Source organism: Paramormyrops kingsleyae, chromosome 20 (assembly GCF_048594095.1).
Source record: "Paramormyrops kingsleyae isolate MSU_618 chromosome 20, PKINGS_0.4, whole genome shotgun sequence".
NCBI lineage: Eukaryota > Metazoa > Chordata > Actinopteri > Osteoglossiformes > Mormyridae > Paramormyrops > Paramormyrops kingsleyae.
The window spans coordinates 15743567-15770697 of NC_132816.1; the positions used below are offsets into that span (position 1 = coordinate 15743567).

The window sequence follows — 27131 nt, forward strand, 5'->3', positions numbered from 1 at the left end:
ACTCCTACCTATAGTACCCAATAGGACCCACATTTGCCTGCAGGATCTCTTCAAGTGTAGATAATTTGCGTTCAGAGAAGCCATTCTGCACGCCACTGCTGGCGTGTTGTGCTGAGCTGTTACTTGTGTCCTTCCTGTTAGCTTTAACGAGTCTGCCCATTTCCCTCCAAACCCTCACATTAACAAGGTGTTTTGACCATAGAAACGGCACTGGCCGGCCGGCTGGTTTTTGTTAATCACCCCATTCTCTGTAAACTCGAGACACTGCAGCGCGCTAAAATTCCCAGGAGGGAGACTGGGTCTGAGATTCAGCAGCAACCACGTCTGGCGTCAACAATCACACCACGTGGTTTCTAACACAGCATGTCAGCCTTTTGGTCCTGGCTGCATGGTGTACAGATTTAGTTTCGCATTTGGAGGATCAGGCTGTTTAAATAAGTAAGCAGGTGTACCAATTAAACTTGCCACTGTGTGTGTATTTATTAATATTATTATTATTATGATGAAACAGCACATATTCATCGGATGCCAACTTTGAGGAAGATTAAGTCACTGAATAAAAAACATGCAATCTGAGCGAACCTAAGTATCCCATAGATTTCCCATAAAGCTACTGTAATTCATGTACATTGGATATTGAATGTTTTTATGGGGCCGGCTATTGAACCTGCCGCTACTTACCCGGCCAGATCATTCATCTGCCGAGTTGGTCCCCGAAGCCCCCAACTCCCGTATAACCAGTCACGTGCTTTCCTCTACTCCAGAAGTCGACAACTCCAATACATATAAATAATTTAGAATGATACTTCAGTTTTTATATTTAATATGTACAAATAATATACAGCAACAGCACCCAGTTTCTCTAGAGGTGTCTCTCTTGGCAGTTTGTGTAATTAAAATAAACATGAAGTCCGTTCACGGGATGAACAACCGGCACAGTTTGCATCTTGGGGAATGTTTCTGTCGCGAGTCTCCAGTCTGCAGTGCGCATTAGCTCCACCGTCAGGATCTTCAGTATGACTCGAGCCAGTTCCTTCCCGATGCAGCTCCTAATGCCTCCGCCGAAGGGCACGTAATGGAAGCGACCCGATTTGCCCTCGTCCCTCTCCGGTCCAAAGCGGTCTGGGTCAAACAGCTCTGGATTCTGGTAAACAGCCGCTGTCTCGTGCGTGTCCCGGATGCTGTACATGACGCTCCAGCCTTTCGGAATCTGATACCCCTTTAAACAAACCAGTCAATCAATGAAGTCATGTACAGTGGGAACAATACATAAAACTAATAACAATGCTTTTAAAAATCGAAAACACGAAATTTACTTATGATACCGTTATATTTCTGATTTTATTGATTCAATTACATCTACACAATCTCCAGTCCTATTATTTCCTTCAACATGGGGCGCATTTAGTGCGATTATAACCTACTATTGATAAACCATATAGAACCGAAAATTATGAGTCAGATTATAACACACTAAGCCTATATAATAACAGGTTGTATTGTTTTTAATATGCTTAAACATGGGCATTTTAAGAATGATCATTTAAGCTTAAATTGTAAATATTAAGTGAAATACTGTTCAGTTATTGAATGTGTGTGTTATTGTAACTATTGATGAATCTAAATTTACTGGCAGCTTAGCCTGTCATAGTGATCCGGGGCAGAGTACAGCGTGAACAGCGAACCTGTAGATCACGGGAGGTTTACATACGTGCACATTAACACACAGCGACACTATGGGCAATACAGCATCTGATCTGAAGAGCAAATCTCTTAATTGTGGAGGGAAACTGGGATGCTCATAGGACAGCCATGCAAGAGGTCAGAGTACGCATGCATGCTGAGGCTAAATTTGAACCCACGGCCCTGCACGTGCCGGGTGACCATGCTACCAGTTAAATTGCGTTGATTTGCAAACTTTTACGTAATTCGTTTCTGAATAAAGTAACAGTGTCAAACATTAATTGATGGAACTTAATGCCAAAATGAGACTGAGGACACAAAGTACTTTATGGAGTGTCATTTATATACTGTACTTTGAACTCTGTGGCCTAAACAACATTGTAAAAATAAACAAACATACATTTCTATTTCCTAATTGATGAACTTAAGGAAGAAATGACTAATTAATAGGACTCATAAAAATAAATCCATCCATTCATTTTCGAAACGCTTTTTGAAATGACTGTTACGATATAGTGCGCAACGACGCATAAACTCATACTTACGTCTAATTCGAAGGTCTGCAGCGCTGTTCTGTACCCCCCTGACACCGGGGGTAGAAACCGAAGCACCTCCTTGATAACACAGTCCAGGTAATGCAGCCGAGCGAGTTTCTCCATGCTCATGTAAGGCGGCTGGACGGCGGGACTGGACCAGCCCTGCGGGGTTTGCAGCCTGTGATCACATCCCTCGCCTGCAGGGTTAGGATCTCTACTCTCGCGTATCTCCGGCGTCTCAGTCTGTGCTGCTGTGTTCTGCTTATCAACGTGCTCATTTTTACCGGGAGGCCGACGGGCACAGTTATGGCAGCAGAAACATTCGTGAGTCTTTATCTCCGATCTGAGTCTTTCCATCACAGCTGGATGGCGCAGGAGCTGAAGGATGAGCGAGGTGGCTGCGCTGGCCGTGGTTGAATGTGCGGCAAATATTAGCTCCACTGCGGTCTCCTGCAGGTTGAAGGTGCGATACAATGAGTTCACACACACAAATAATTTCTCATTATCTTACGTCATACAATTTAAATATCGCAATGCTTATAAACTCAGGCCGGTAGTTCGCCTCACTAACGTGCCTCTTAAGTTTTACCTGAAGCTCTTGAATAGTGATGTTATGGTTGTTCTCGTTGGCGCTGCTCAGAATGTAATCAAAGGCATCTTCGTAACCTTCAGATTGTGGGGTCTTAAGTTTGTCCTCGATAATTGTCTTCATATAGGTGTGAAGTATTTCTCGAGCTTTAATGCCCTATAAAAATAAAACATTTGTGATCTCTGCCTTAAGCATCTTCACCTGAGTTAACACAAGATCTATTACAGTATTACGTCACTTTGTAGTTTTTTTTTTTACAAACGGAAAGACAGCTTACTTATATTTACAACTAAAAATATCACTTCATGCACTGTTCAGTGACAATAATTAGGTATAATGTTTCCAGAATGTAGTGAAATAGTATTTCACCAAACAAAATCTACACTTACTTTACGAAGGCCACTGAATGACACGTCAATCGGGAGAGAAAATAGGTTGTTAATCAATTGTTCGAATATTTTGGAGAGGTAAGTGACTTGGGCCTCCTCCAGGTTGAGACCCAGCAGCACACGGACGGCGATGCGGAAGGTGAGAGATCGAGCCGCCGCATACACATTCACCGGGCCGGCAACTGAACACCACTTGGCAATTTCACACTTGATGATGTCTTGCAGGCGTGGGATATAAGTCTCCAAAGCCCCGTGGCTGAATACTTTCGCTAAAATCTTAAAAGAAAAATGAATTATAAAATTTTACCTGATGATCTTTTATACAAGCCTTAATAAGTTACTTGTTTGGACCTGGTGAACTCGATTTAAGTTGTACCGTTTGTTTCAAAATCAGTATACCGATATTGCAGTAGTATTTACTTATGCCTGTGAGTCAAACTGCAAACGAACAGCAGAGCATGTCGGGTACCACCATCCTTACTTTTCTTTTCAGTTTGTGAAGATCTCCAATGGAGTTCACCAGCGTATTGGGTCCAAGGATGATCCGTGTGCTTTGAGGCCACTGTGTACACACTAACTGATGCTCCCCAAGGAGAATTTTACGGATATTTTCTGCTCCCGTGACCCGGATAACAGGTTTTCCCAACAGGTGCGTTTTAAATACATTTCCATACTTCTCTCTTCTGGAGATGTGAAAGGTGGACCCCTGTTTTACAAACAAAATGCATGAATGATTTATTCCCGCCTTAAATAGTGACGTTGACAGTCTATTTTTAACCCTGTAGGTTAGCGTGGGATTAAAACCACGTTTCCGCACTGACCCGTTATACTTTAATCGACCACATTTTTTTAGGAAGATGACATTCCATGAAAAATGCACCAATGACAAAATATGTACGAACTGGGACGGAGAATACGACTTGTGTTGTTAGCCCTATACTAGAAACACCAAATGTGAAACATTAGTGATAAGTGAGTATTTAGGACCCTCTTTGCAGAACTTCATTATATGGAGCTGTATGAAATTAGCCCTAAAATTGCACCTGAAATAGCCAGTGGAAAGTTTCCCCCACGAGAGGCCACCCCATGGAGCCCTTGGGCAGGGGCAGTTTGCAGTCTTTGTCCCGCGTGCTGGTCCATCTGATGTTCCATATTTGCCGGGAAAAAGCAAGAAGCAACAGCACAGATAAAAGAGATGTGATGGCAGTGCCCAGCACCTGGAAATTAAGATCCAGCATCTTCAAGGTCCAAGAGCGCCTCTAATTCAAAAACGTTCTTCTGGGAACACTTAGTCCACGGACAAAACGTGATTTGGAAGGATTTGTGCCAACTCTTGTTTCAGATGCCTAGAAATATAGTGCATTTTTGAAACAGAATACAGTTCATATTAATTTGAATCGCAAAAAAAATCTACTTAAATATAACGATTTCGTATGAAATCTAATTGTAAAAGAGGACTAAACGTAAGGATATTTTTCCTAATCATAAATTATGAAACATCCCAACATTTCTTCTATGTCGTTTCGCCGGGTATTTCTTGAACACGTCTACGATTTTGCTCAGGCTACGCCGTTTACTTCAGTACCAAAGGTGAACAGACACCCAGTTTCATTAGAAAACAGCACAGTAGTAATTAAAAATCGAACCATGAAATAAGACAAATCGTCCGATGTGAACACTGAAAAATTACTTCCATCTAAACGTGAAACTTAAATTAAGCTTACCTTGATGCACTTTTAGGCGTACAAAATAAAATCATGCAAAGAGCACAAATCGTTGCCTGAAAGTATTTTTTCCCCCAAGTGCAAACTTCTTTATGTTTTCTGCTCGCATGGTGCTTTATAGATATCGGCGCAACATACGATCCACCTTCGCAGATGACGTACTTTGTTTTGAATATTTGGAGGTTGATAAATCGACAAGAGTAAAGCCAAGTTTCCCTAAATACACCCTCGGATATGGGGCAGGCAGATGAGCGGCTTTGGGACCTTGTGGTGAGAAAAAAAAAGTTTGAGAGTTGAATGGCAGCTCACTGAGAAAACAGGTAACCTACCGCAAATCCACATCCGGCCCTGCAGTGGAAATACGATAATGCAATCTTCTGCCACCGTAATCTCCCACCACTTTCATGATTTTGTCACCGTTTAGAATCCGCATTTTTATGGACGGTATCACCACTATAGAGCAATGTAATAATTCCGCCGATAGTGATTGCCTATATGTAACCGCAATTGCGACTGAATATGATTTTCTTATGACTTACTCTTAAAAAAAGAACCTTTAAGTCTTATCCGAACCATTTACTGGATGAGCGACTGAATTGTGAATGGTTTTGTAGTCATGTTAATGGAATAATGAATAAATGTTACATGTTGAAATTAAAAGTTCTAAAACAAATGCACATCAATTTAGTAACATCATTCTCTACAATTACTTTAATATATTCACGTAATCGAGGGTGGTTCACTGATGTTGATTTATTTTGCTATGTGATGCAAAGAATCACATAGCAAAGAATAGTTATTTTTGATGTGTGATTTGAGGTGCTTGTCTTACCCACACCCAGCATAATGCAATTAATTCTTAAATGATTCAAATGAGGTTATTACCAGTTGAAGTAGGTTTCTAATCAGAATGGCCAAGTCTTATACACACAAAACTATTTTGGTTGGCTTTAATGACACTTTTTAAAAATGTTAATCTGGCAACCTTCCCTAAAATAAATCATCTGAACCTTTAGGCCAATGTGCCTTTCCTTTAAATATGATCCATGCAAGTTTAAAGTTCAGTGCTTGCTGTTTAATATTCAGTGATGTGCATGTTGTACTTATACAGAAGCTGCTAGATCTTCTGCCAGTTGGTTGTAATACATTGAAATAAGAAAAAGGCTAAATTATGTTTACAGAAACAACTTGTCAGCGATTCTATGGCTTTCCAAAAGGAAGCTTTCTGTTCAACTACAAATATAGTAACTGAGTTTTTTAGTAAATTGCTATGAAATGCAGAGACGACACGCACGGGATGTGGCAGCCACTCCTCACTCAGTGGGATAACCCTCTGTGCCCGTAAACGGAAGGTCGCTGGTTTGAGCCCCACCTTGGCATAAGTCACATGTCCGCAGGCCCTTGAGCGAGGCCCTTAACCCCCGGCTCCATGGGCTTCCCTGCAGGTGGCTGCCCTTCGCTGCCAGGCTTGATCTCACCCACATATGTGTCTGTGTGTCATGGAGTGCAAGATAGGGTAGGTGAAAAGAGGGATTTCCCCACAGGGATCAATAAAGTGTCATCCTTATTAATAATTATTATGCAATGCCCTGTGGATTGTGAAATACCTATTCTAGGTATTTTTTATGTTAACACCACAAGTTCAAACAACCTGTTATATACTGTACAATACTAATCAATATAAACTCCCATAAAAAATTTTGACTTCTTTCAATTCGTCTCACCAATGTATTCCTAAAAATACTGCATACGTGAAAATATATAATCAGCATCAATTTTTATTTACATTGAATTTCATTTCTTACATTTAAATAACATCTACTTAAAGCAAAAGAGCTATGTATTTATTGCAAACACTCAAATAAGAAAGCGATGTACAGTAGGAAATGTGCGACGAGCGGATTCAAGAGAGCACACGGAAGATCGTTAGTGTGTGCTTATGCTCATCCTTTTAGGGCTTGAAATGATTATCACAGTCACCATATTATAACTGCGCATAGGAGAGTTGAAGGGAACACTTAAGTAAAAGGATATGAGTAACAGGTCGGCTACAGCGAGTTTCAGAGAACTGTCACAGGCTGCCATAGGAAACTACCAGGCGAAGTCCTCTGGATCTCTCTTCAGGTTCCCTATGTTACATTGTTACATCAAACAGGCCCACGTGTTCCTTCCATGCACAAAGGCATCAAGTAATTATTTTGAAAGGACAATTTAGTTTTCCCTTCATCAAACAACTTAGTTATCGATACACTGAAATGCAGTTACTTTCGGGGTCAAGAAAAACTTCCCAGCATTCCCCTCTCTCTCTCACATTAATATATATATATATATATATATATATAGACGCTCCTCTACCTATGAACTTTCAACTTACAAACTTTCAGACATACGAACGAAGAGGACTGTAATTGTAAACCGTGTTCCTTGGGCTCCCGTTTCCTGTCCGCAACATAATTTTTTTTTCTCTGCGCGCCAATTCCACTTAGTATGACTTCTGGCCGCTACTCCCACCGCGCAGCAGCGTACTACCAGCATCCTAATTCTTTGTACTTGCTTAAACCCTTAAAATGATGCTGAATAAAGACTTACGAACATTTAACGAATAGCCATTCAGAACGTATCTCATTCGTAAGTAGAGTGTCTGTATATATATATTATATATATATATATTTTTAAGCAACAGAGTAAACATGAGTTCTATTGCATTACATTTTTAAAAACAAATGTGCTGTCTGTACATTTCTTAATACATTATCATCTGTAAAAAGAAAAATGCAAACAATCTTCAGTGCAAAATGCCTATTATAGTAGTACGGACCAAAAAAGACTAGAGCCCAATTGTGAAATGTTACATCCTCACACCGTTAGCAGGTCTGTGTATGAGACTGAAATGAACCAATTATTGCTTGTTTTTACACTTTAGCACAACCTTCTAAAGCATCTTAACCTAAGAGCTGACAGTTCACCCTGAGACAAAACAAAGTAAAAATCAAAGTAGTGTTTTGGATGCAAGTAATTACCTCAGAATTACTTAAAACCTTTAATTTCACTTCTTAAAAAGTATGTACACATTTCCCTCGATGAAAGGAAAAGTATGCATAAAGGTAGGGGTGTACAGGAAGGTCTTTCCATTTTAAATAATAAATTGACAGCATTATGCAGGGTCCCTCGTTGAAAATGTTGACCATTCAGTCGTCATCCTGTTTCCATCCAGTCTATGGGGAGCACTGCACACTCTTAAATGTATTTACAGTATATTGCATTATGGAGCATTTTGCAGATACCTTTGAAGATCAGCCCTGCTTTGGGACTTCATGGTCCAGTCACAGGTCTCTGGGCAGTACATTCTCACTGATCCGGAACACCAGCCGCTTGCGGTGTTACAATCATAGCACATTCACGATATACAAAACGTAGTTATCAGCCATTAAAAATACATTAAAAAAAATTTTCACTGCTCATGTGTGTAAGGGTTTGTGAAATTGTTCTTATTTTTGCCCTGTTCATATGCGGCGTCGGTCCAGTCTCGTTCGGTCTGAAGGAGCCTGCCTCTAGGAATGCTGGGACATTCCATTTACCAGGCTCCTCAGCTGCTTCACCACCGTCTCGATCAGCTTCTGTTTGTCACGGTCGTTCTTTCTGAACTGGGAGAAAATGTTGTTCTTTTTGCTTGTGTCCTTCATTCTGTAAGAGCGGGTGATAGAAGCGAGTTGTTAAACTGCGAATCAGCCAGCATTATTTTGGGAAACTCCCTAACTAAGCTTTTACAGCTGACAATAACTGGTTGGCAGTAGCATATGCAATAGCCAGAATAGTGCAAAGTTAACAATGAATATATATATATATATTAATTATATATTCAGTAATTTTTTCCCTGAAACGCTGCATTCCCATACACAGGCCGTGCCTGTTTAATGAGTAAATGCGGTCTACAATTTCTTATACACAATTACACAGAATTACCAAATTATTTCACTGAACAATTCAAGAGCTTAATTAATGCTCAATATGTCATACAAATGAATATGGTTTATGAAAGCACCTTAATGAATACTATCATGATTAACTGAGAGGCTAAGTAAGCAATCCACTAAAAAAATATACATACCCCCTGTACACTCTGAAAAGCATGTGTGAACAGATAAAAAGGGCAAAGAATTTTAAGTGCATGTATATTTTACCTACATTCATGATTATACAACTGAGACATCAACAAACAAGCAATTGGGAACTGTGTGAGGAATAAGTATGTATGCAGAAGAATTGCTTTGTACTTGCATAAAGCCTTTTTGGCCATACACACGCACACACACTGCAACAGATGCAACAGGATTGGCGTGCAAAGACTCACTTCTCCAGAAGTGCAAGTGCAGTGGAGGGATTGACGCGCAGATACTTCGAGGTTGGCTGTCCGTAGTCCGCTAGATAGGTGGACCAATCCCACACCATGAACAAGTCCAGAAGCTTTCGGGACAGAAGCCAAGAAGTCAAATCAGCAGTGAAAACACTGCAGATCTACAGCACACAGAAAGGCATTTTAATACTAATGGCTTACATTTGTCATTTCAGATATTTCAATACATTTTGTAAAGAGAAAAAGAGAGTCTATTTTTAGTTCTGCCTCATTATTTGTTAAGTTACTCATTGCCTGCTATCATACATCTGTGTATTTTTTAAAAATCGGAATTTTCAAATCCTGGTTTAATCCTGGCTCAGCTGGCAGAAGGCTACACTCCGAGGCAGGCTGCTTCCAGGCGGCTACACTGCGAGGCAGGCTGCTTCCAGACGGCTACACTGCGAGGCAGGCTGCTTCCAGGCTCAAGGCTTCTAAGACAGCAGTACACAAATGAAAGTAAACAAGGTGAAGCAGGAGACACTGGCAATGACCAAACACCAGCCAGGTACAAGGCAGAAGTGACCTTCTAATGCCAGAGATGACCGTCAACTTATCTGGCAGTGCCTCATAAATCAGAGGATGACCTCAAGTGACCTTCAAAAAGAATGGGAGACATTAAGTGGTGTGAAGTGAACTGCTAGGACAGTTCATAACAGGCTCCTAGAGGCAGGACTGAAGACCCATAAAGCAAGGAAGAAGCCCTTCATCAATGAGATGCAGGGAAGTTGCATGGAGTTTCTTAAAAAGGCACCTACCCATAAACTGAGAAAAGAGCAAAACTGATTTATTTTTTCCCCGGAGCTATTGGTGAGAAACTAATAATAATTCATGACAGACAGAAACACTAAGAGCACTTGGGCTCCTTTTGCGCTCCTGGTCGGCACCCCGCACACACGGTCCGCGAGCTCCTATTTAAACACAGTGCTTTGTCGCAGGTATTAGTAACTGGGGGCCGAGACGGTGGAGGCGCAGGAGAGATAATCTGCTGCGGAGAAAGGGAGGAATGCCTGGCCGACCCCTGGATAACCCACAGCAGAGATTAGCTCAGGTCCCCGTCGGCCAATGGTCACTCTCAGGTCCCCGTCGGCCAATGGTCACTCTCAGGTCCCCGTCGGCCAATGGTCTCTCTCAGGTCCCTGTCGGCCAATGACCTTCGGCACCTTTGCCCATTTAAACCCGGGCCTCTGGCTCGACTTTGTTTTCCTTTCAATCCTAAATTGACTGGGGTGGGACTTTGTGATAAATAAACTGTAGAGTGACAAGTGAAATGAGTTCACATGTTTGTGTATGTTAATACGAATTGATAGCGGGAGAGCAGTAAGTAGCTTATGCACTGTACAAACAGCTCTGAGGTGGCTGGTTACCGGCGGATGTCATCCTCGTGCCCCGAGCCGGTTGGCCCTGGCCGGTTAGATGGCGTTGAGTGTTTGCGATTTCCTGCTGAGCTAAGCAGACCCCTTATCATCCCGGCAATCATCACTGCCACAGGGAGTGGGATGGATGGGGCTTCTCGTGCCAGCAGCACCCCCCCCACCACCCCCGAATTAGAAATGATGCAGTAATCCACCCCCCTCCGCTACATACCAGCTATCCTGGCTGAAGGACTTTGAAGCATCTCATTAGCCTGGTTAATGGATTTTATGCTCAACACTGTGAAAATCACCAGGGTCTGTTTATTATTTTTTTGGTCTACTCCATCATGGACGCAGTGCAATTACATTATATGTGTCACTGGCTTTCGATGAGAGATCCGGAGAAAAATGCAAATAATAGCAGATATTACCCGGCGCTGGTTACCTGAAAGGCCTTTCAGACACATTACTAGCGCAGAGGACTTGGATTCAAAGACCCTCCAACACTGGAAGCTCTGTGCACGACGGACAGCGACGCCGTGGACGTGTTCCCACGTAAACAGAAAAGGCCAAACCTTAAACACACAGCGCCGACCCGGCACTGTGGCAAACGTGCAGCGGGGCCCAGTGACCCGGAGAAGGGGAACACGTGGAAGAGAACAAACACTGAGCAGGCAGAGTTCACCGGGAGTTCTCTCCCCGCGCCGGGAGGCTGTTCCCAGCCTTGGGTCTAATCCTTTCCGCCCTGTACCACCCCACAGAAGCACAAACACCCAGGAGGTGTGGCTGCCAAAGCGGCATCAGAACCCAAACTGCAGTCACTCACTGCTCCTCCGTACTTCCTGAGGTCCCCTGTCAGTCCGGCTTAGAAAAGCCAAAGGCACCATTTAGACACGCTTAACTGGAATCCGGGAAGCAGTTTTTTTTTCTTCTTTTTTTCTTGAGCTCAATTATAAATTCTTCCGCAAAGATACGAGTGCAAAAGGAGAATGTATCAGGAACAGCTTCATAAGGCTCATAAGGCAAGCGGCAGCTTGCGGGAGATTAGGAGATACGGGATAAACTCGGAGGCCCTGTTTTCTTCTCTGCTAACACATAATTTAATTCTGATAAAGGTATCAGCTGTGCCCTGCAAACACACCTAAAGGTAGAGAATGAATTACAATGAACATTCCAAATACCATTAATATGTCTATAACACTGGCATATAATATATATTTAATATCAGATGTATCTAGCATTTGGCGTGCACTACCAGCATCCAAATACAGTTTTTTTTCTATGACATATGAATATTGGGGGCTGTAAATCTCAGCAGGACAACGGCTCAGTGCAGATCTGCAGTTAAACAGCTTGTAGCAGATGCGCGTGGAAGTTTCCACGGTGTCAAAGCAGCCTGACGGACTGGAGGCTGTTCTGTGCCTTTTGTTGTGCTGGAACCTTACATATCACAGCCAAAGTTCTGCAAGAAGTAGACGGAGACGACATCAGAGATGAAGTGGGAAATCGACGCCTATTGAAGTCACACAATTACAGTGACAACAATGTGAGGGTTTCGAGTACTGAGTGGCAGCTGAGAGTAAAAAAGAAAAAAAGTAATAGAGAGGATGTGAACAGAACTCCTCTTCAAAAATGGTACCGATCAAACTCTGCCTTCGCGATTAAAACCCAAAATCTCCAGATTACCAAGAAGCACAAGACAGTCTGCAGCAGGTGTAAACTTGCGGAGCAAAGCATCCCAAGTGTGAGATAATGAGGGTGAGGAACACACCAGGGCTTGCTGACAAAAGGCGAATGGGCGGCAGGGAAGGGGACCCATTGAGAGGGGAGACCCAGCTTCCATTAGCGATTCCAACAAGGGCCAGAGAGATCCTCATCTTTCAATCTTGGGTCAGCTCCTTCTCAAAGGGAGGCCCTTCCCACTGATGTGTCTGTTAGCTGCAGTCTTTCACCAGGTCACATCTACTTTCATTCTTTGCAAAGCCCCCCCCCCCCCCCCACCCATTTCGGATGGTACCACGGCCACCCTGAGCTGCCCCGTGACGGCGGGGGTGCTGATGTGAGGCTGCCGGGGGGCGGGGTGGGGGCAGACCCCGAGGCCCAGGTTCACACCCTCATCTCTGACAGGTAAGCGTGCAAAGATGGACGTCACATGCAAGAAGGGCGGACCCCTGGCCCAGGAAAGGGTGTCATTTATCACGAAGCAAATTTAAAAACGTCACCCACTCCATTTGAACACAAAAAGTGTTGAAAGAAAAAGGTTTTATGGAGAGAAAGTGTAGACATAAGCTGAACTGGGTAGCATGTGCAGAAAACTGCAGGAGTGGAGAGTCATGTGACAGAGAGTCATGTGACCAGGAGCAGAGGCTCCTGAGCAAGGTGGACAGCTTCTCCCGGGAAGAACGTAAAGGCCATGGATTTGCGGAGAGTCGCGTCTGTCATCGGACCTCCTAGACCAGACTAATAACAGCAGAATGTTCGTGTTTCACACCTTTGAAGATTAAGTCGGACGCCGCGTGACTGTGAGGACGCGAGAACACAGTGCCTTCATTGTCAGATCCAGACAGATAACTACACTGACGTGGAAACGTAAGCGCCTTCAGAGTGAATAGCGATTAGGCTACCCGGCACGATGTCAGCGCGCATATTTGGAACAGTGTTGTCTACACACAACTTTAGGGAGCGTCTCGAATTACATGAAGATCGATGGGACATGAATGTGTGGAATCAACACGTCTCAGACTGAAATGTGACGGGTTCGGTGCCTCACATTAAGCGGGAGGATTAAGGCATTAGAAATGTTAATAAAGTCACACTACTTGGAAACAGGCCACTAGTATTTATAGTTTTTTTTTTTAGTTTTTTTTAATCTTTGTTGGACGGAGTGCAAGAAGCAGCAAAGTTTTTCTCGGGTCGAGTGCTGGCCATTAGATGAATGTCCCATGAGCTCTGATGAGGGATTCTAGGTCCCTCCCACCTGTGAAAGCCAGTCGCCTGAGGTCGCAATTAGAAGGTCGACCCAAAATGTTCGGTTTACGTTTGGGGGACAAAAAGAGACAGAATGTCTGGAAACAGTGACTACAAAAGCGTGAGCAAGTCTGGGCTTTTCAGAGAGCCCCGGCCTTAGAGCTGCAGTCCATTAGGCCCCCCCCAGTCCCAGGGACACAAAGAGCACAGGGATTCTGGGGGCCATGAGCACTTCCCAAACCCACGGAGGACCGACACCCCCACCTCCCTCAGCCATCGGAGTCGGGCAGCTCAAAGGCTTTTACCTGTCGGAGGTCAATGAACGCCAGCTGCAGTGTGTCTCCTTGGAATCCCGGCACTGGCTCTGAGCTGGCAAACACTGCAGGGAGAGGGAGAGGCACACACACACACACACACACACACACACACACACGCACACACACACAGTCAGACTGCAGCTGCAATTGCTCTGTTCAGGCTGTTGCATATAAAACTCATTAACACTGATTTGGATGCTCCAAGCTTTTCTTGGACGTGCATTTGCAGGATATCCAATCTTTTTAAAACCTCATACATTTAATGAGTACAGTCACTCACTGCAAAGCCAGCCAAGATCTCCTTCACTAATGAAGAACTGAGGAATAAAGAGCTTCAGAAGCAGGGAACAGATAGCAGTGACACCGTGTGCTGCTCTGCTCCAGCTGCTCCCGTTATTAACTAGGCTTCATTGAGATGTTGACTGAATGGCTCAGATCAAATTCACTTTAAACAACATTAAAACATATTAACTAAAAACTCAGACGTATGAAAAAGGGCTAGTCACTTCTAAAAATCTCTGAATGTTCCTGAAAATGAAGAACACAGTGTTCATTATGTAAAAACTCAAGGACTGCTAATTCCCAGCCTCTCCGAGTGACGGACACATCTGTATACAGTAAGTCTTCAAAGCTCTAGTGAGATGCCTATTCTGCTTGTCCAAGCTGCAACATAAAGGATTTTCCAAGTCTGCCTTCTAGTGTGTATCGGACTAGGCTGGCATTTTTATTCTGCATGTTGGTCAAAGGGAAATAATAAATTACAATTATTGAAATTACACTGAAATCACTCAATGTAGCCCAAACCATACAGAATTTAAGAAAAGTGTTGCAGGCTCCGAGACTTTTATGCAAAAGAACCAAAAATGATGGCTGGATCCTACTTAATGTCAAACAGACCACACAACTGTGATTTTAAAAGGAAAATTTGCTTGCAGTCACGTTCCCGAAATGGGATTATACTGGCCATCCTGCATAAAACATAGGGCTGCCTATAGTCACTGTAACTGCCGTTAATGTTTACGACCCCTGCTCAGGCCTGAAAAACAATCATTCATACACAATCTACGCATTTTGATACGGCTAAAATAAAACCATCAGACTTTTAGCCGCTAAAGCACCGCACGTTGGGCAGCTGCGGTGAAATTCCGCACAGAAGCCGTTAAACCGCGCGCGGGGCTTAGCCCTACTGCACGCGAGATAAAACGCGGCACACCAAACCTCCCGGGAAGGGTGAGGTGTGAAAGGTCGCCGGATAACTACACCGCGGCACACACAAATCACTCACCGCGGACAGACACGCATAATCCTTAAAGAAAACACGCTTGGCACGCCTCCTATCCTGACTCATTGACAGAAATGCAGCTTAAGTTACCTCCAGCGATGAGTGCTACTCGGCGGCATTGTGGAGAGTAACCGTCGGGCTCGCGCTGGGTGGGGGGGCGGCTGGGGGCCCTGGCTCTTACCCAGCATCCCCCTCACCCTGCCTGCGACGGCACGCAGCCCGCATGACCCATCTTTCACTTTACAGTAGGAAGCTGCATGCCAAGTTTGTCTGCAAAGCTAATGGGAAGTGACCCCCCCCCCCGAGACCATATATCCTGGGGAGTCAGCAAGAAAAATCAGGGAGGCCGACAGGGTGCTGCGTAAATCAAGACTTAAAGCAGGTCGGTGTCTGAAACACACCCCTGACTGACTTTGTTAATAACAACCCCCCTCCCCACCTCGACACCCCCCTCCCTTGCGAACTGCTACTTCGGCGCAGCACAGTGGAGGTAGAGGGCTCCCCCTCAGGGAAATCGGGGCTGGGGACGATCTCGTCAACACAGGAGAGCCCCGGGATCTTCTGGCATGTTCTGAGACTGCGTGGCTCCAGCAACGGAGGACCAAAGCTTTTGGATTACCTTAAACACCCGGTCAATTTCACGCCAGGCTTATACACATCTCATTAAAGGGTCCTAAGAATCCAGGTTTGGAACTTCGCCTTTGTCAAACAGATCTTTTCAAAAATACAAAGCCAATAAGCTTTGAACAGTGACAGCTGGGTTGTAACTGGAATCGCAGATAATCTCCCTCAACACAACGGTGGGATCAAGGGGTAGCGGAAGAAAGCGTGCCGATGAAAGGCTGCGGACATGTAACCGCAAGCTCGAGGGTTCGAGTCCACAGGAAAGCACTACTGTAGTACCCTTTGAGGAAGGTATATACATGGCGAAAGAAAACTCCTAAACTTTAAGTAAAGAAAAAATAAAAAATCAGAAAAATGACAAACGACGAAATGATAGCAGTGGCGCGAGTCGGGGATGCGGCACCAAGCAGGAACTGGTCCCCGGCAGCCGGCAGCCCAGAGACTAGTTACAGAAGGCGAAACGTGGCATTTCCAGGCCAAATGCGAGAAAGGCTGCTCAAGTTCACCCCCACGGGAAGTTCAACACCATTAGATCCCACTTCTCAAGCGGCATTTCCAGAAGGAAGAGCATCTTACTGCCTTAGATCTGTATCAATTTGTTTCATAAAGCTAAAAGCTGTAATTACTTTGTCTAGTGGAAACCCTTTAATAGCCATGCCAGTATTTTTAAATTGCACATGAGTAACTAGAAATCACTGGGTTCTCTAAGGAAGTGGGTCAGACCCCCCCCCCCCTTTCTGAATTAATCCCAGACTGGTAAACCGCAGTCGATAATAACGGGCCAGGTTCTTCATCCAGCACTGCTGAACTTTATTTTATACATTATTTACCGTGGTATATATAAATATCTTGTGACTATATAGTCATACTACTAAAAAAATGAGTGATGAGCGTACTGACGCTTCCCCACAGCCCTTTATAACAGCGGGGGCTGGTCAGGTGACACGGGAGCTCCTTCAGATCCCCTGCTCCTCGTTCCCCGTCATTATATCGCAGTAAGTTTTGTTTTCTCTCACGCAGCCTGGTCACAAGCCTCACAACCAGGCGTAATCCGACACCCCCTCTTGTCAATTATTTAGCTGTGTTTTCCCCTTCACTAACACATAAATACCTTTTATTGTTCCCCGAATCTAGTCCCTCCTGCCACCTCCCATCCCCGGTGTCACGGGGCCTGCCCGCCGTGCCGCCCACAGAGGATCCCACGCCAGGAACAGGGACTCACGCTCGCACTGTATGACGTCCAGGTTGAACTGCTGGATGGCGCCCATGCTGATCTGCTTGAGCTCGCTGTCCAGCAGCATCTGCATCATGGAGGTGGACAGGTGCTTGCAGGCTGACATGCAGGCCGTCTGCGCCACCTTGCCCTGCAGCGACAGGAAACACACCGAGGCCGCCGACCTGTGAGAGCCGTCGGGCCCCGATCCGCATGACACGCAGACGTCACACGATAACAGACGATAACCACAGACGGGAGGAGATGGCAGGCCCCACCGCTACTGTGCTCGAGGGGGGGGGGGGGGGGGGGGGGTGTGGCTTTGTGTTATTAGCACCCAAGTCACATGACAACCACACGGACAGGCAGACGCAAAGCTAAATAGCTTTGCCTGAACACGCCACTGTGAAATGAGAGGGAACACTCACACGCACACACACAGACATGCGTTCTTACAGCTAAGGACATGCCAATGGACAGCGGCTGCTGAAATGACACATGCGTTGGTAGCGGATATGACTCATCCACTCTGCCCAAGACATATCAGACGACATCCAGTGGAATGCAGTGAGAGACGTGGTTGGGTCCATGCAGCATCCCACAAGCCGGCTCAGCCCCCCAGCAAAACAGGAGGCGGGCACTTTGAAAACGCCTTCGTCCGTGGGCCAAATTAACAGTTTTTAATTTATACTTCTTAGATTTTAAAGCAGCTTTTGTGTCGTATAGTGATTTTAATCAGAAGTAACCTACATGATGAGCAGAGACAGCGGCTTTTCCGAACTGCCATCTTGTGGTTCTGTAGATAACATGAGTAACCCTATCCGCAAACAACTCCCTTCCACGTGCCGGAGGAGAATCTACCCCATTACTGGTTACATCTGAGGCAGCTAGAGAAAGATAATCGGCAGTCCTGGCCTGAAATGAATGCAGTGACGCATGCATGGCTTAGCGAGAGTGAGCGACGCAGCCCTGTGCCCAGAACCCACGCGTGACGAGCCGATGGCAGAATGAAGGTCGGCAGTTGCCTCCCAGGTTAATTCCATCACAACAGGCTCTATTCGTCAAGCACAATGAGACAAATGCGAAAATGGGGGGAGAAAAAAGGTGTAATGAACGATGACAAGGGGAAACCATCCTGTTACTAATTTCTGCCCCCTAAAAGGGGTTTCCTAACATATAGGTGACGCTCTGGATAAATGTCAGCCGAAACGAAGGACAGAAGCCATGGAGGTGAGGGCAACTCTGGTGTTGCAGATGGGGGGGGGGGGGCACAGACAAACTCCACTGTTACAGCCCACATGATGTGAGATTGAGTCTATAAGGAACCAGACTCAGACTTAGTCAGAATCCCCACACGTGTCTCGAGTAAAACCATCTAACGGCATCTAACACGCGCATTCCTCTGCTCCATTCCGTGTAATTAAAGACTCCAGAATTATTGTGCACCAACCGTTCATGAAGAGCGCCTTCATGCTAAGCACAACCATTAACCCAATACTTTGAGGGCTTGATGTTCTGTAAATGAAAAGGCTGAGCGTGACTTCAGGAGACCAGTCTAGTCCTGCTCCCAGCCCTAAACCCAACAGCGTAAGCTGCAGCCCACCATGAACTGCTAACATGCTCCTCTGACTTAAAAATTCACCAAACAAGAACCAAAATTATTGTTATCTTAGCGAAACGCTGGTCCATAGGGCAGAGAGTGGAAACACACGTGCTGTACAGTGAATTCACAGGGGAGGATATTCCAAAGAAAATCATAATTTACAGTTGGAGAGAGAAAGAGTTTCACATAAGTCGTTAACTGCTTTGAAGATTGGGGGAGAGGTGGTATCACATATCAAAAGATTACTGATTGAGAAAATAATAATAATAATGACCGTGTTTTAAAAAATGGACTGTCAAGAATGACACACTGATTTCATCAGGAATTCCCAAAGGGTCACCCACAGACACTGCGGCCTCCTATCCCCATTAATGAGTGACAGTGGGCTGGGCACTGGGATTATGGAATTAACACGCAGGTGTCTTAATCGCCATGGGCTACCTGTTAAGGAACCTTCATCTTTCACTCAAATGCCTACCAATATGATTTATCACCCATAACTGCACTGGGTGGATGAAACGAATCCCTCAGGCAACAAGCTTAGCCGGAGGAGGAGGGACCAAGACACTGTAAAGGTGAAACGACACTGGCTTTTAATGGGAGTAATGGTGGGACATTCCCTGATTAAAAAAAAAAAAAAAAAACAGGTCATTCCGAGTCGATCCCCTACCAAGAAAGAGGATCGATCTGCTGATTGACACATTAGCATGTGACTAGCTGCTAGACAAACCATCGCTCTGTATCTAGACGAACACGAGTACAACCAACGTATTCTGACAGAATAACGTGTGGTTACACTTCACAGTCTGTAATGCTTATTTGACAATTAAGCAGTGCATCTCTTGCAATGCCTTTAAGAATGCCTTTTCTTAAAGGGTGTTGACTACTCCAAAACAGTGTTTCCCAACCCGGTTCTCTGGGACCGACAGAAGGTCCACACTTTTGCTCCCTCCCAAGGTGCCTGCAAAAACGGGAACAGTCTGCGTGTCCCCGAGAACCGGATTGGGAACCACTGCTCTAAGAAATAAACACTAAAGACTCTCCCTCCCCCTGAGAAACAGACAGCATTGTCACGTTTTTGTGTGGATGACACATTCTGGAGTATCGGAGTTTCACGGCACAAAGACAAGGTGGGGGGGGGGGGGGGACATAGACCTCTCGCCTCCAACCGAATCTGTGATTACATGTGGAAGAAGCGACAAGCTTGGAGGCGGCTCCACGGGACTGACATGAGCATGCGTTTCCACCTCCGTTCACGGGCGGTTACTCACCGACATCGCCGCATGATCATTGTTGTTATTCTGAGCGGAACCCAAAATTCAAGTATGAACAGGGAAAGAAAGTATAGCAAAAATAAATGGACAGGAAAGGAGGTAGAGAACCAAACATGTCTGGCAAAGAAGTAGAATATACAGGCACATGTAGCACAGGTCAAGGTGCGGGCAACAGGGAATAGCTAACAACAGGCAAGCCTGACACCCGATTTCACAGGCAGGCAGGAATGGAAGGTGGGGAAAAGCAGAGGGAGTAGGAGATCGGTCAGTGCTGGGGAGACACAGCGGGACGTTACTGAAATGCACTGAGATGAGGGTCTAACTGCCATTCAGGATCACGCTGCTGTGATATTACCCCGGTTTCTGGACTGACGCATTATTGTACCTGGTTTGTCACATGTCCACATTTTGATTACTAAAATTACACTCTGGACAAAAAAAGCTATATGTTTACAGTAAAGGTTAAAAACGGAGAGTTCTAGCAGCTTTCTGGATGAGTAACTCCATAGATGTGGATCAGATCTGCTGATCGATCAGGTCTGGTGCTGAATTCTTCTCATCCACTGCTTCCCAGGATGTTTTATGGGGCACAACTTTATACCCCAAAATGACTGGAAAGCACCAGTAATGGAATCTTTGGCGCCATGGGCCCCTTTTACGAGGGAACACTGTCAGCTACCGCTATTAGAAAAGACCCCCCCTGACGCAGGCAGGCAGACGGCGTTTCCTGGACCTCCCCCCCGCGTGCCACAGCCGCCCCGCTCCCTCTCCCACCCTCAGAGCCACAGTTTACGTTCAGCGAGCCACAGTGCAGACGAGCCTGCGGTCTCGCCCCCGATTTGGGCCTGGGCTCACCGGCAGGTGTGTGAAAACTTGGAAGGTGCTCCGGAGGAAGTTGATAAGGTCCATGAGGTATCCGCTGGCTCGGCCGTCAGACTCCGCCATGCTCCACTCGTAGTCGGCCAGCTGGATGAACTCGTCTATCTTCTGGTTGAGTTTGGTGTAGATCTCGCCCTCTGCTGAATGCCTGGCATCCTGAAGACCACCACATGGACGAGTCGGCATTCTTGCTGAAACTCAGTCGACTTCAATCCATTCATTCACAAGTCACATCAAAGTATATCTACCGTCGTCTTGGCTCTATGATGCATGGGTCACACACTGAGATCAAATTTCTTTCAGTCAGCCTTTGTGTCGTGTGTGTTGAAAACGACACACGACGGGCAAGAAAAGGCAAAAGGTGGCATTTCTGGTCGACCTCCAAAGTCCCATTAATTTGATGAAACACATTTCCTTTGACCAAACTGCCCTCAGTGTAAATGTTCTCAGCAGGTCTTAAGTAAACCGTAATGTGGAAAATATTCGTATGTGCCAAGAGCATATAATTGCAAAGAGGGATTTTATACACCTCTGACCGGCATACCTTAAACGTTGAAAGCCCATAAAGTCTTGTGGTGTGGACGGTTTCTGGGGAGACGTTAGTGATGTTTGTGATAAAATCTTCCAGGTACTTGCATGCTTGTTCCAGGTGGGTGGTGTTTATGATGATCTGAACTAGCTGAAAAGCAATAACAACAGCTTACTGGGTCCAATCACTATCCTCCCTGCCACTGAGAAGACACCACCCAGCTCATTCTTACTACAGTTTACTCAAAGAGCTCATGGTTACACAAGTAAACACTGGAATATACTCCAGCTGTAACAATGACTTACTGATCTTCTCACCTCTGAAAGACTTTATAGAGAATTTTTCTTAAGATATGAAATCATTCCACGAAAAAGACAAAAACCCACCAAAAACAGGTATAATATGCTTATATGGATCACACATGCATCTTACTCCAGAAGGGAGTAAAGGATTTTACACTAGAAAGAGTCAGTGGTGGAGATTTCAGGTCCAGAGAGCATAAATCCAGACCAAGAGTTTGTTTCAACCAACCAGTTGAGTATAAAGAGTCACAGTCACAGAGTACTCAACTGGTTGGTTGCAACAAACTCTTGGTCTGGATTTGTGCTCTCTGGACCTGAAATCTCCACCTCTGAAAAGAGTACGTACCTCGGTGAGCCCTATGTGGGGCTTCCGGATAAGACTCTGCAGGCCACTGCTCAGCGTTCGCGTCAGGAGGAGGTTGGTGGACTTCCGGAGCATGTCATCAATTTCAGTCGAGCTGAAATTCATTTAACAAACAGCATTTAAATGCATTAAAAAAAAACAGCATTTAAAACAGCATCTAAATTCATTTAGCAAACGATTAGCCTGCAAACACACTTTCTGAGGATGAATACAGTTAGGAAATATCACGTGCAACTAAATCAGTCTGACTCAGTTTTATGAACACCCACATTCAGATTGCTTCATCTATAAAGCTAATAAAATTTTCCATCATTTCCGTTTTGTCTCAATAAATTAGTTTTTATTTTTTATTTCTCTACGCTGCCACCTTAAACACAGCCCAGAATTTTGCCAAATAATTTTCAGCCAAATATTTATTTTGCTCCAACTTATTACCTCCAGGAAAAACAAAAACAAAACTAGAGTCAAAATTAACCAACAGAGATATGAAAAGCAAACTTAAAAAATGTTTAAAATATACAGTACAGTGTTTTTCTGTGAGTGCCAAAAGGCAAACAAACAAAAACATTGTTTGCAGAAAGTGTGTGTATGATAGAGGATGGGGGAATACAAGAGCTCATTGATGTTTGGGTTTGGTCAATCCAGCAGGACTCCGACTCTCTGGTAATGAAACAAAAACTGTACCTCAGAACAGAAAGGGCCTTGCACATAGGAGCACTGTTTGTTAATATAACCCATTTAGGTTTCAATCCCTATGAAAGGGCAATCCTTTGAGGTTTCCAAAGGGCAATTCAGATACATATAAAATGTAAGTGGTACAGCTCTGAAACCATTTCAAATAGTGTGAAGAATTTATAACCAAAAGTTTAACTAAAATAGGACAAATGCATGATATGAAATCTTGCAAAATTCAATGGACTGCATGTAAATTTTAAAAGAATTTTACTACTTCCAGTAGAAGGTATCTGTTTATTGAAGCACACTTTGGGTATATAGATAAAATGCATAGAAATGCATTCTGGACATCTGTTGATGCTTAAGACTCAACTGAGGTCCAGTATGGCCCATCAAGCAAATCCCTTTATATATATGAAGCTATGCTCAGGTCAAATTCAGTTCTGCTTGTCTTTGCACAGAGCTGCTGGTGATCGTTGATTTAGTAGATAGGAGCTGTGTGTGAGCAATTTATAGGGAGGGAAGGGAGTAAGTAAGTAAACATTCATATGACTGCTCAATAGGCAAGTCGTTACCAAGTGTTTAACCTCACAAAGAAACAATTAGCAAGGTGTGAAGGCAGAACCATTAGCATTCATTAAGGGGGAATGAAGAGAAAAAAGTGTCAGACAATCATGAGGATTTAAGAAGGCCACAACACCAATCATCCCCTGTGAACACCACTAATGGTTTTACCAGTATGCACACAAAAATATAACTTATTAGCCAAAGAGACTTGACAGGCCAACATGCTATCAGAAGAATTAAGACAGTGTCAATGCTCCAGGACAAGTCACTATCTAAAGTAAGACCTGAATACAGTGTCAGCGATTCCAAAGTTGTCGTCTTCTATGGTAAGACCTTCCAAACATGGTGCCGATGATTCAGAATGAGTCAGCTTCTATGGTAAGACCTTCCAAACATGGTGCCGATGATTCAGAATGAGTCAGCTTCTATGATAAGACCTTCCAAACATGGTGCCGATGATTCAGAATGAGTCGTCTTCTATGGTAAGACCTTCCAAATATGGTGCCGATGATTCAGAATGAGTCGTCTTCTATGGTAAGACCTTCCAAACATGGTGCAGATGATTCAGAATGAGTCAGCTTCTATGGTAAGACTTTCCAAATTCAGTGCCGATGATTCCGATCGAGTCGGATTCTATGGGCACTTTTCCACTGCACCAGGTACAGTACTTTAGGTGCTAGAAAAAAAGCACCAAAAGTACAGTACTTCTTGTGTTGATTTTCCACTGGCATAAAATTTGGTACCAGTGCTGAATGGGAGGATTAAATTTTGCTAAAACGTTTTTTTTTTTCTGTCATTGGAAGTTTTGTAATTTCAATGATTGTTCCTTGTCAAGATTATCTAGTGTATGTTTAAAAATTCAGTTTAATGTGTACTGTCTCTGCTTTTGCACGAGCTCTGCATTCGCGCTCCGAGCCAATCAGAATCATTTTCTTCCTTAGTCTTTAAATCATTCACAGACGGGTTTTGTGATTAATTTATTTTTAATGCTTTTTTTTGTTACTGTTGTCTTTTGGGTTTGTAATTTTTTTTCAGCATGGCAGATGAATTCTGTGTTTGCAAGGCAGGTTATTTTCAAAACGACAATAAACTCATTCGCAAGTCCTGCCCCAAAGTACGGAAGTACTGAGAAGTACCCCAGCTGGTGTGGAAGTTGGTGAAAAGGGGAAAGTACTGAATTTTTAGTACCAAAACTAAGGTCCCAAAATCTTGCAGCTCAATATAGAACCAGCCCTAAGACAAATTTATTACAAGCATAATATTTTTGTTTTTCTTAAAAATGTTACTATGACCATTAGTCTGTACTTCTATTGCAAACATATTTGCCGGCAATGTTGCACTCAGCGAGACGACGCTTGCTGAGGCTGTCTGAGTGCTGTTAACTTCGATCTCCATCCTCGAGGACCCGCTGCAGGAAATGTGTATTATGGCAGCAAAAAAAAATATATATTTTGGAAGGAGCTTTCAAAAGTAGTGAAATCATTCACACTCTATTGCTTCGGGAACTCGGCCAAAGCTGACAGGCGTGTTTGCAAACAGATCTTGTCTGGAAAAGTTAGTCCATCCCTGCAACTTTCACAGCTGTGTCTTGACCAAAAGTGTCAAGTCCGCAGATGGAAAACAGGTCTGATGTGAAAGATGCCGACGGGAGCAACAGAGTGTTAGTACGGACCCCAGCAGTGGGCCCCCACCAACCTGGGGGCCCCCACCAACCTGGGGGCCCCCACCAACCTGGGGGCCCCCACATACGTGCGACTCAGCTGGACTGACAAGGTCATGTGGACGTGTTTCCTGACACCACGCTATGGATGATTTGTCTTACTCCAAAAGTCAAACACGAAGACTCTGCAGGCCACTGCTCAGTTGAAGACTTATTTTATACAAATTCACCTTAACATAACAGAAAAACACTGTAGAGAAGTGGGTTCAACACATACTTCAACCACATCAAAGGTATTAAGGGCAGTTATAGGAAAGTGGTCAAATTAAATATAAGGAGCACAGGACGGAATTTACACGAAAAATAAGAAGCAGGTTTACCTGCGATGGAGAGACTCGGAGAACTTAAGGCTGGCGTAGATGAATTCCTTCACCTGAGTGTAGATCTGAGGCACTGACTGGGACATTGGAAGCTTCTTTGGAAACGGTTGCTGATGGGGGGGGGGGGGGGGAGACGCGAATTACGTTTAAGTGACACAAGTCCTCCAAAAAATGAACAGTCCAGAACTGATACACACCCCATTCATATTTGGTGCTGACTGTACATCATTTCTGTTCATAGGCTAAAACTGAATAACGAATATAGCTCCGTTCAGCCCGCTGGCCTTTTACGAAGCCGGAGCGGACTCTTGGTTATACGCCGAAAGAATGACATCAGCATCCAGCAAAGGCTGAATCTAAGCTCGACAAACCTTTTCGAACTCTGCATCTTGGAACGGAAACCTACAGACGACAGACTTGTATTCTTCTTCATTTTCCACTGGGATGGGGCTGTAGTTGTCCTGCTCAAATATATCCCTGTCAAAAAGAAACATTAGCGAGAATTTCTCAACAGCTGGGCAGCTTGTACTTAACCACTGCTAATGGGGGGTGCACGTTTACGACTGCTGAGGGAAAAACCAAAGTGGCCTGAGAAGTTAAAAGCTACTAAATGTGATGCCATAAAAAAAATTACAGAAGTACTGTATGTATAAGTGTCTGACAAGCCTCAGCTCCAACCATGGCGAGTGTGTCTCTCTGGAACATTCTCCAGCAGTTAACTTTTGCCTTGACTTAAAGTGGCCAGACACTGGTTTGCAGACTAAAGGATGAACACTTCAGGGATGGTCAGTGTTGGACCATAATGCACCTGTCCAGTGACCAGACCTCCTGCTGTGTCTTTTCACTACAATTCCAGCTTTGAGCCTAAAGTGAAAATCGACTACGAGACAAGCTTTCGGTATTTAGTGGAAGAGCTGTGAAATATGGTTCCTGGAGATGGAGAGAGGGTGCGATGTAATAGCCTCAGAGGCAGGGTAACCTGAAAACCAAGGTCCATTTCTTCAGCAACGTTTCATTGTACTGATCCCTTATTTCAAACAGCAGATCGAAGAGTCTGTTCACAGGAAACCCATAGCCCTAGAGAGAAACCACATGAAAACGGTATTAAACACTGTTCAGCGATTAATATTTAATCTCTCTTTGGATGCACTAGATAAATCACCTTAATCACCTCACTTATTAGTAGGTTTATAATCAACAAAGAAAATCAGACGGGAACAAAGGAGTAGGTCTGAGAGCTAGGCTGCTGGAGCAGGTCAGGTCGACGGAGCTAAGCTATCCCTTCCAAATCCGCCACATGGTTCTTAGAGGCCGGCCCGCAGATAAGGCCTGCTGTGAACAAACGCTGGCCTCCACTGAGGGATAAGAAGGACAGCCGCTTTTAAACCCTCCCGGTGACGACTCAGCGCATGGAAGGTGGACCCCTATTAATTATGATGTCGCAAGTTCAGATTCTAATGCCGACTCCAGCCCCGAGGAAGGAGGAAACCTACAAAGACCTTTACACTGAGTCGGGGGGGGGGGGGGGGGGTGGACAGAAGAAGAGAGCAGAGTATCAGGATTCTGCTGAAATGCTGTCTTTCAGCAGATCCCCGGGGTCTATTCTGGCAGCCCACAACAAGAAGTGTGTTCAGACACATAACACCACTGGGGCCTGTGAGGACTTGGCCTCTTGGGTCTGCCTGAACCGCTCAAGGGGCCCCCCCGACTGTCAGCTGTGGGCGTGTGCTGAACAACTATCTGAAGGCTGTGGTCATGGGACCACTAAATATAACAATTAGACCATGATCATTTATAAGAAAAAAAACATAAATGGTACATTAAAC

The 27131-nt window shown here is 44.5% G+C and overlaps 2 protein-coding genes across 8 annotated transcripts in view; both read right to left on the minus strand.

The window, feature by feature from the left end:
• Window positions 1-806: 806 nt before the first annotated feature.
• On the minus strand, window positions 807-5186 carry LOC111853668 (cytochrome P450 26B1). 4 transcript variants are annotated; one of them, XM_023830850.2, is made up of 7 exons: window positions 4922-5186; window positions 4241-4337; window positions 3679-3903; window positions 3198-3473; window positions 2809-2964; window positions 2229-2669; window positions 807-1219 (listed from the first exon to the last, which is right to left on the minus strand). In XM_023830850.2, exons 1-7 carry the CDS (start codon window positions 4954-4956, stop codon window positions 863-865), a joined length of 1587 nt encoding a protein of 528 aa, XP_023686618.1. In that variant the 5' UTR covers window positions 4957-5186; the 3' UTR covers window positions 807-862. The 4 variants fall into 4 exon arrangements, with proteins under 4 accessions (XP_023686618.1, XP_072559887.1, XP_023686617.1 ...); XM_072703786.1 differs by lacking the exon at window positions 4241-4337 and adding an exon at window positions 4415-4543; XM_023830849.2 differs by having other exon boundaries at window positions 4241-4543.
• Window positions 5187-6683: 1497 nt separating this feature from the next.
• Window positions 6684-27131, minus strand: part of exoc6 (exocyst complex component 6) — a 45823-nt gene continuing 25375 nt past the window's right edge. For 2 of the 4 annotated variants that reach the window (XM_023830880.2, XM_072703542.1), the window contains exons 13-23: window positions 26285-26382; window positions 25677-25782; window positions 25306-25415; window positions 22006-22117; window positions 21373-21507; window positions 20805-20984; window positions 19947-19976; window positions 17082-17223; window positions 13942-14015; window positions 9273-9385; window positions 6684-8605 (exon numbers count right to left, since the gene is read on the minus strand). In XM_023830880.2, the coding sequence (XP_023686648.1) occupies window positions 8473-8605; window positions 9273-9385; window positions 13942-14015; window positions 17082-17223; window positions 19947-19976; window positions 20805-20984; window positions 21373-21507; window positions 22006-22117; window positions 25306-25415; window positions 25677-25782; window positions 26285-26382 (1233 nt within the window). In that variant the 3' untranslated portion in view covers window positions 6684-8472. The remainder of the gene's footprint in view (window positions 8606-9272; window positions 9386-13941; window positions 14016-17081; window positions 17224-19946; window positions 19977-20804; window positions 20985-21372; window positions 21508-22005; window positions 22118-25305; window positions 25416-25676; window positions 25783-26284; window positions 26383-27131) is intronic. The other 2 variants (XM_023830882.2, XM_023830884.2) reach the window with 1 other exon arrangement.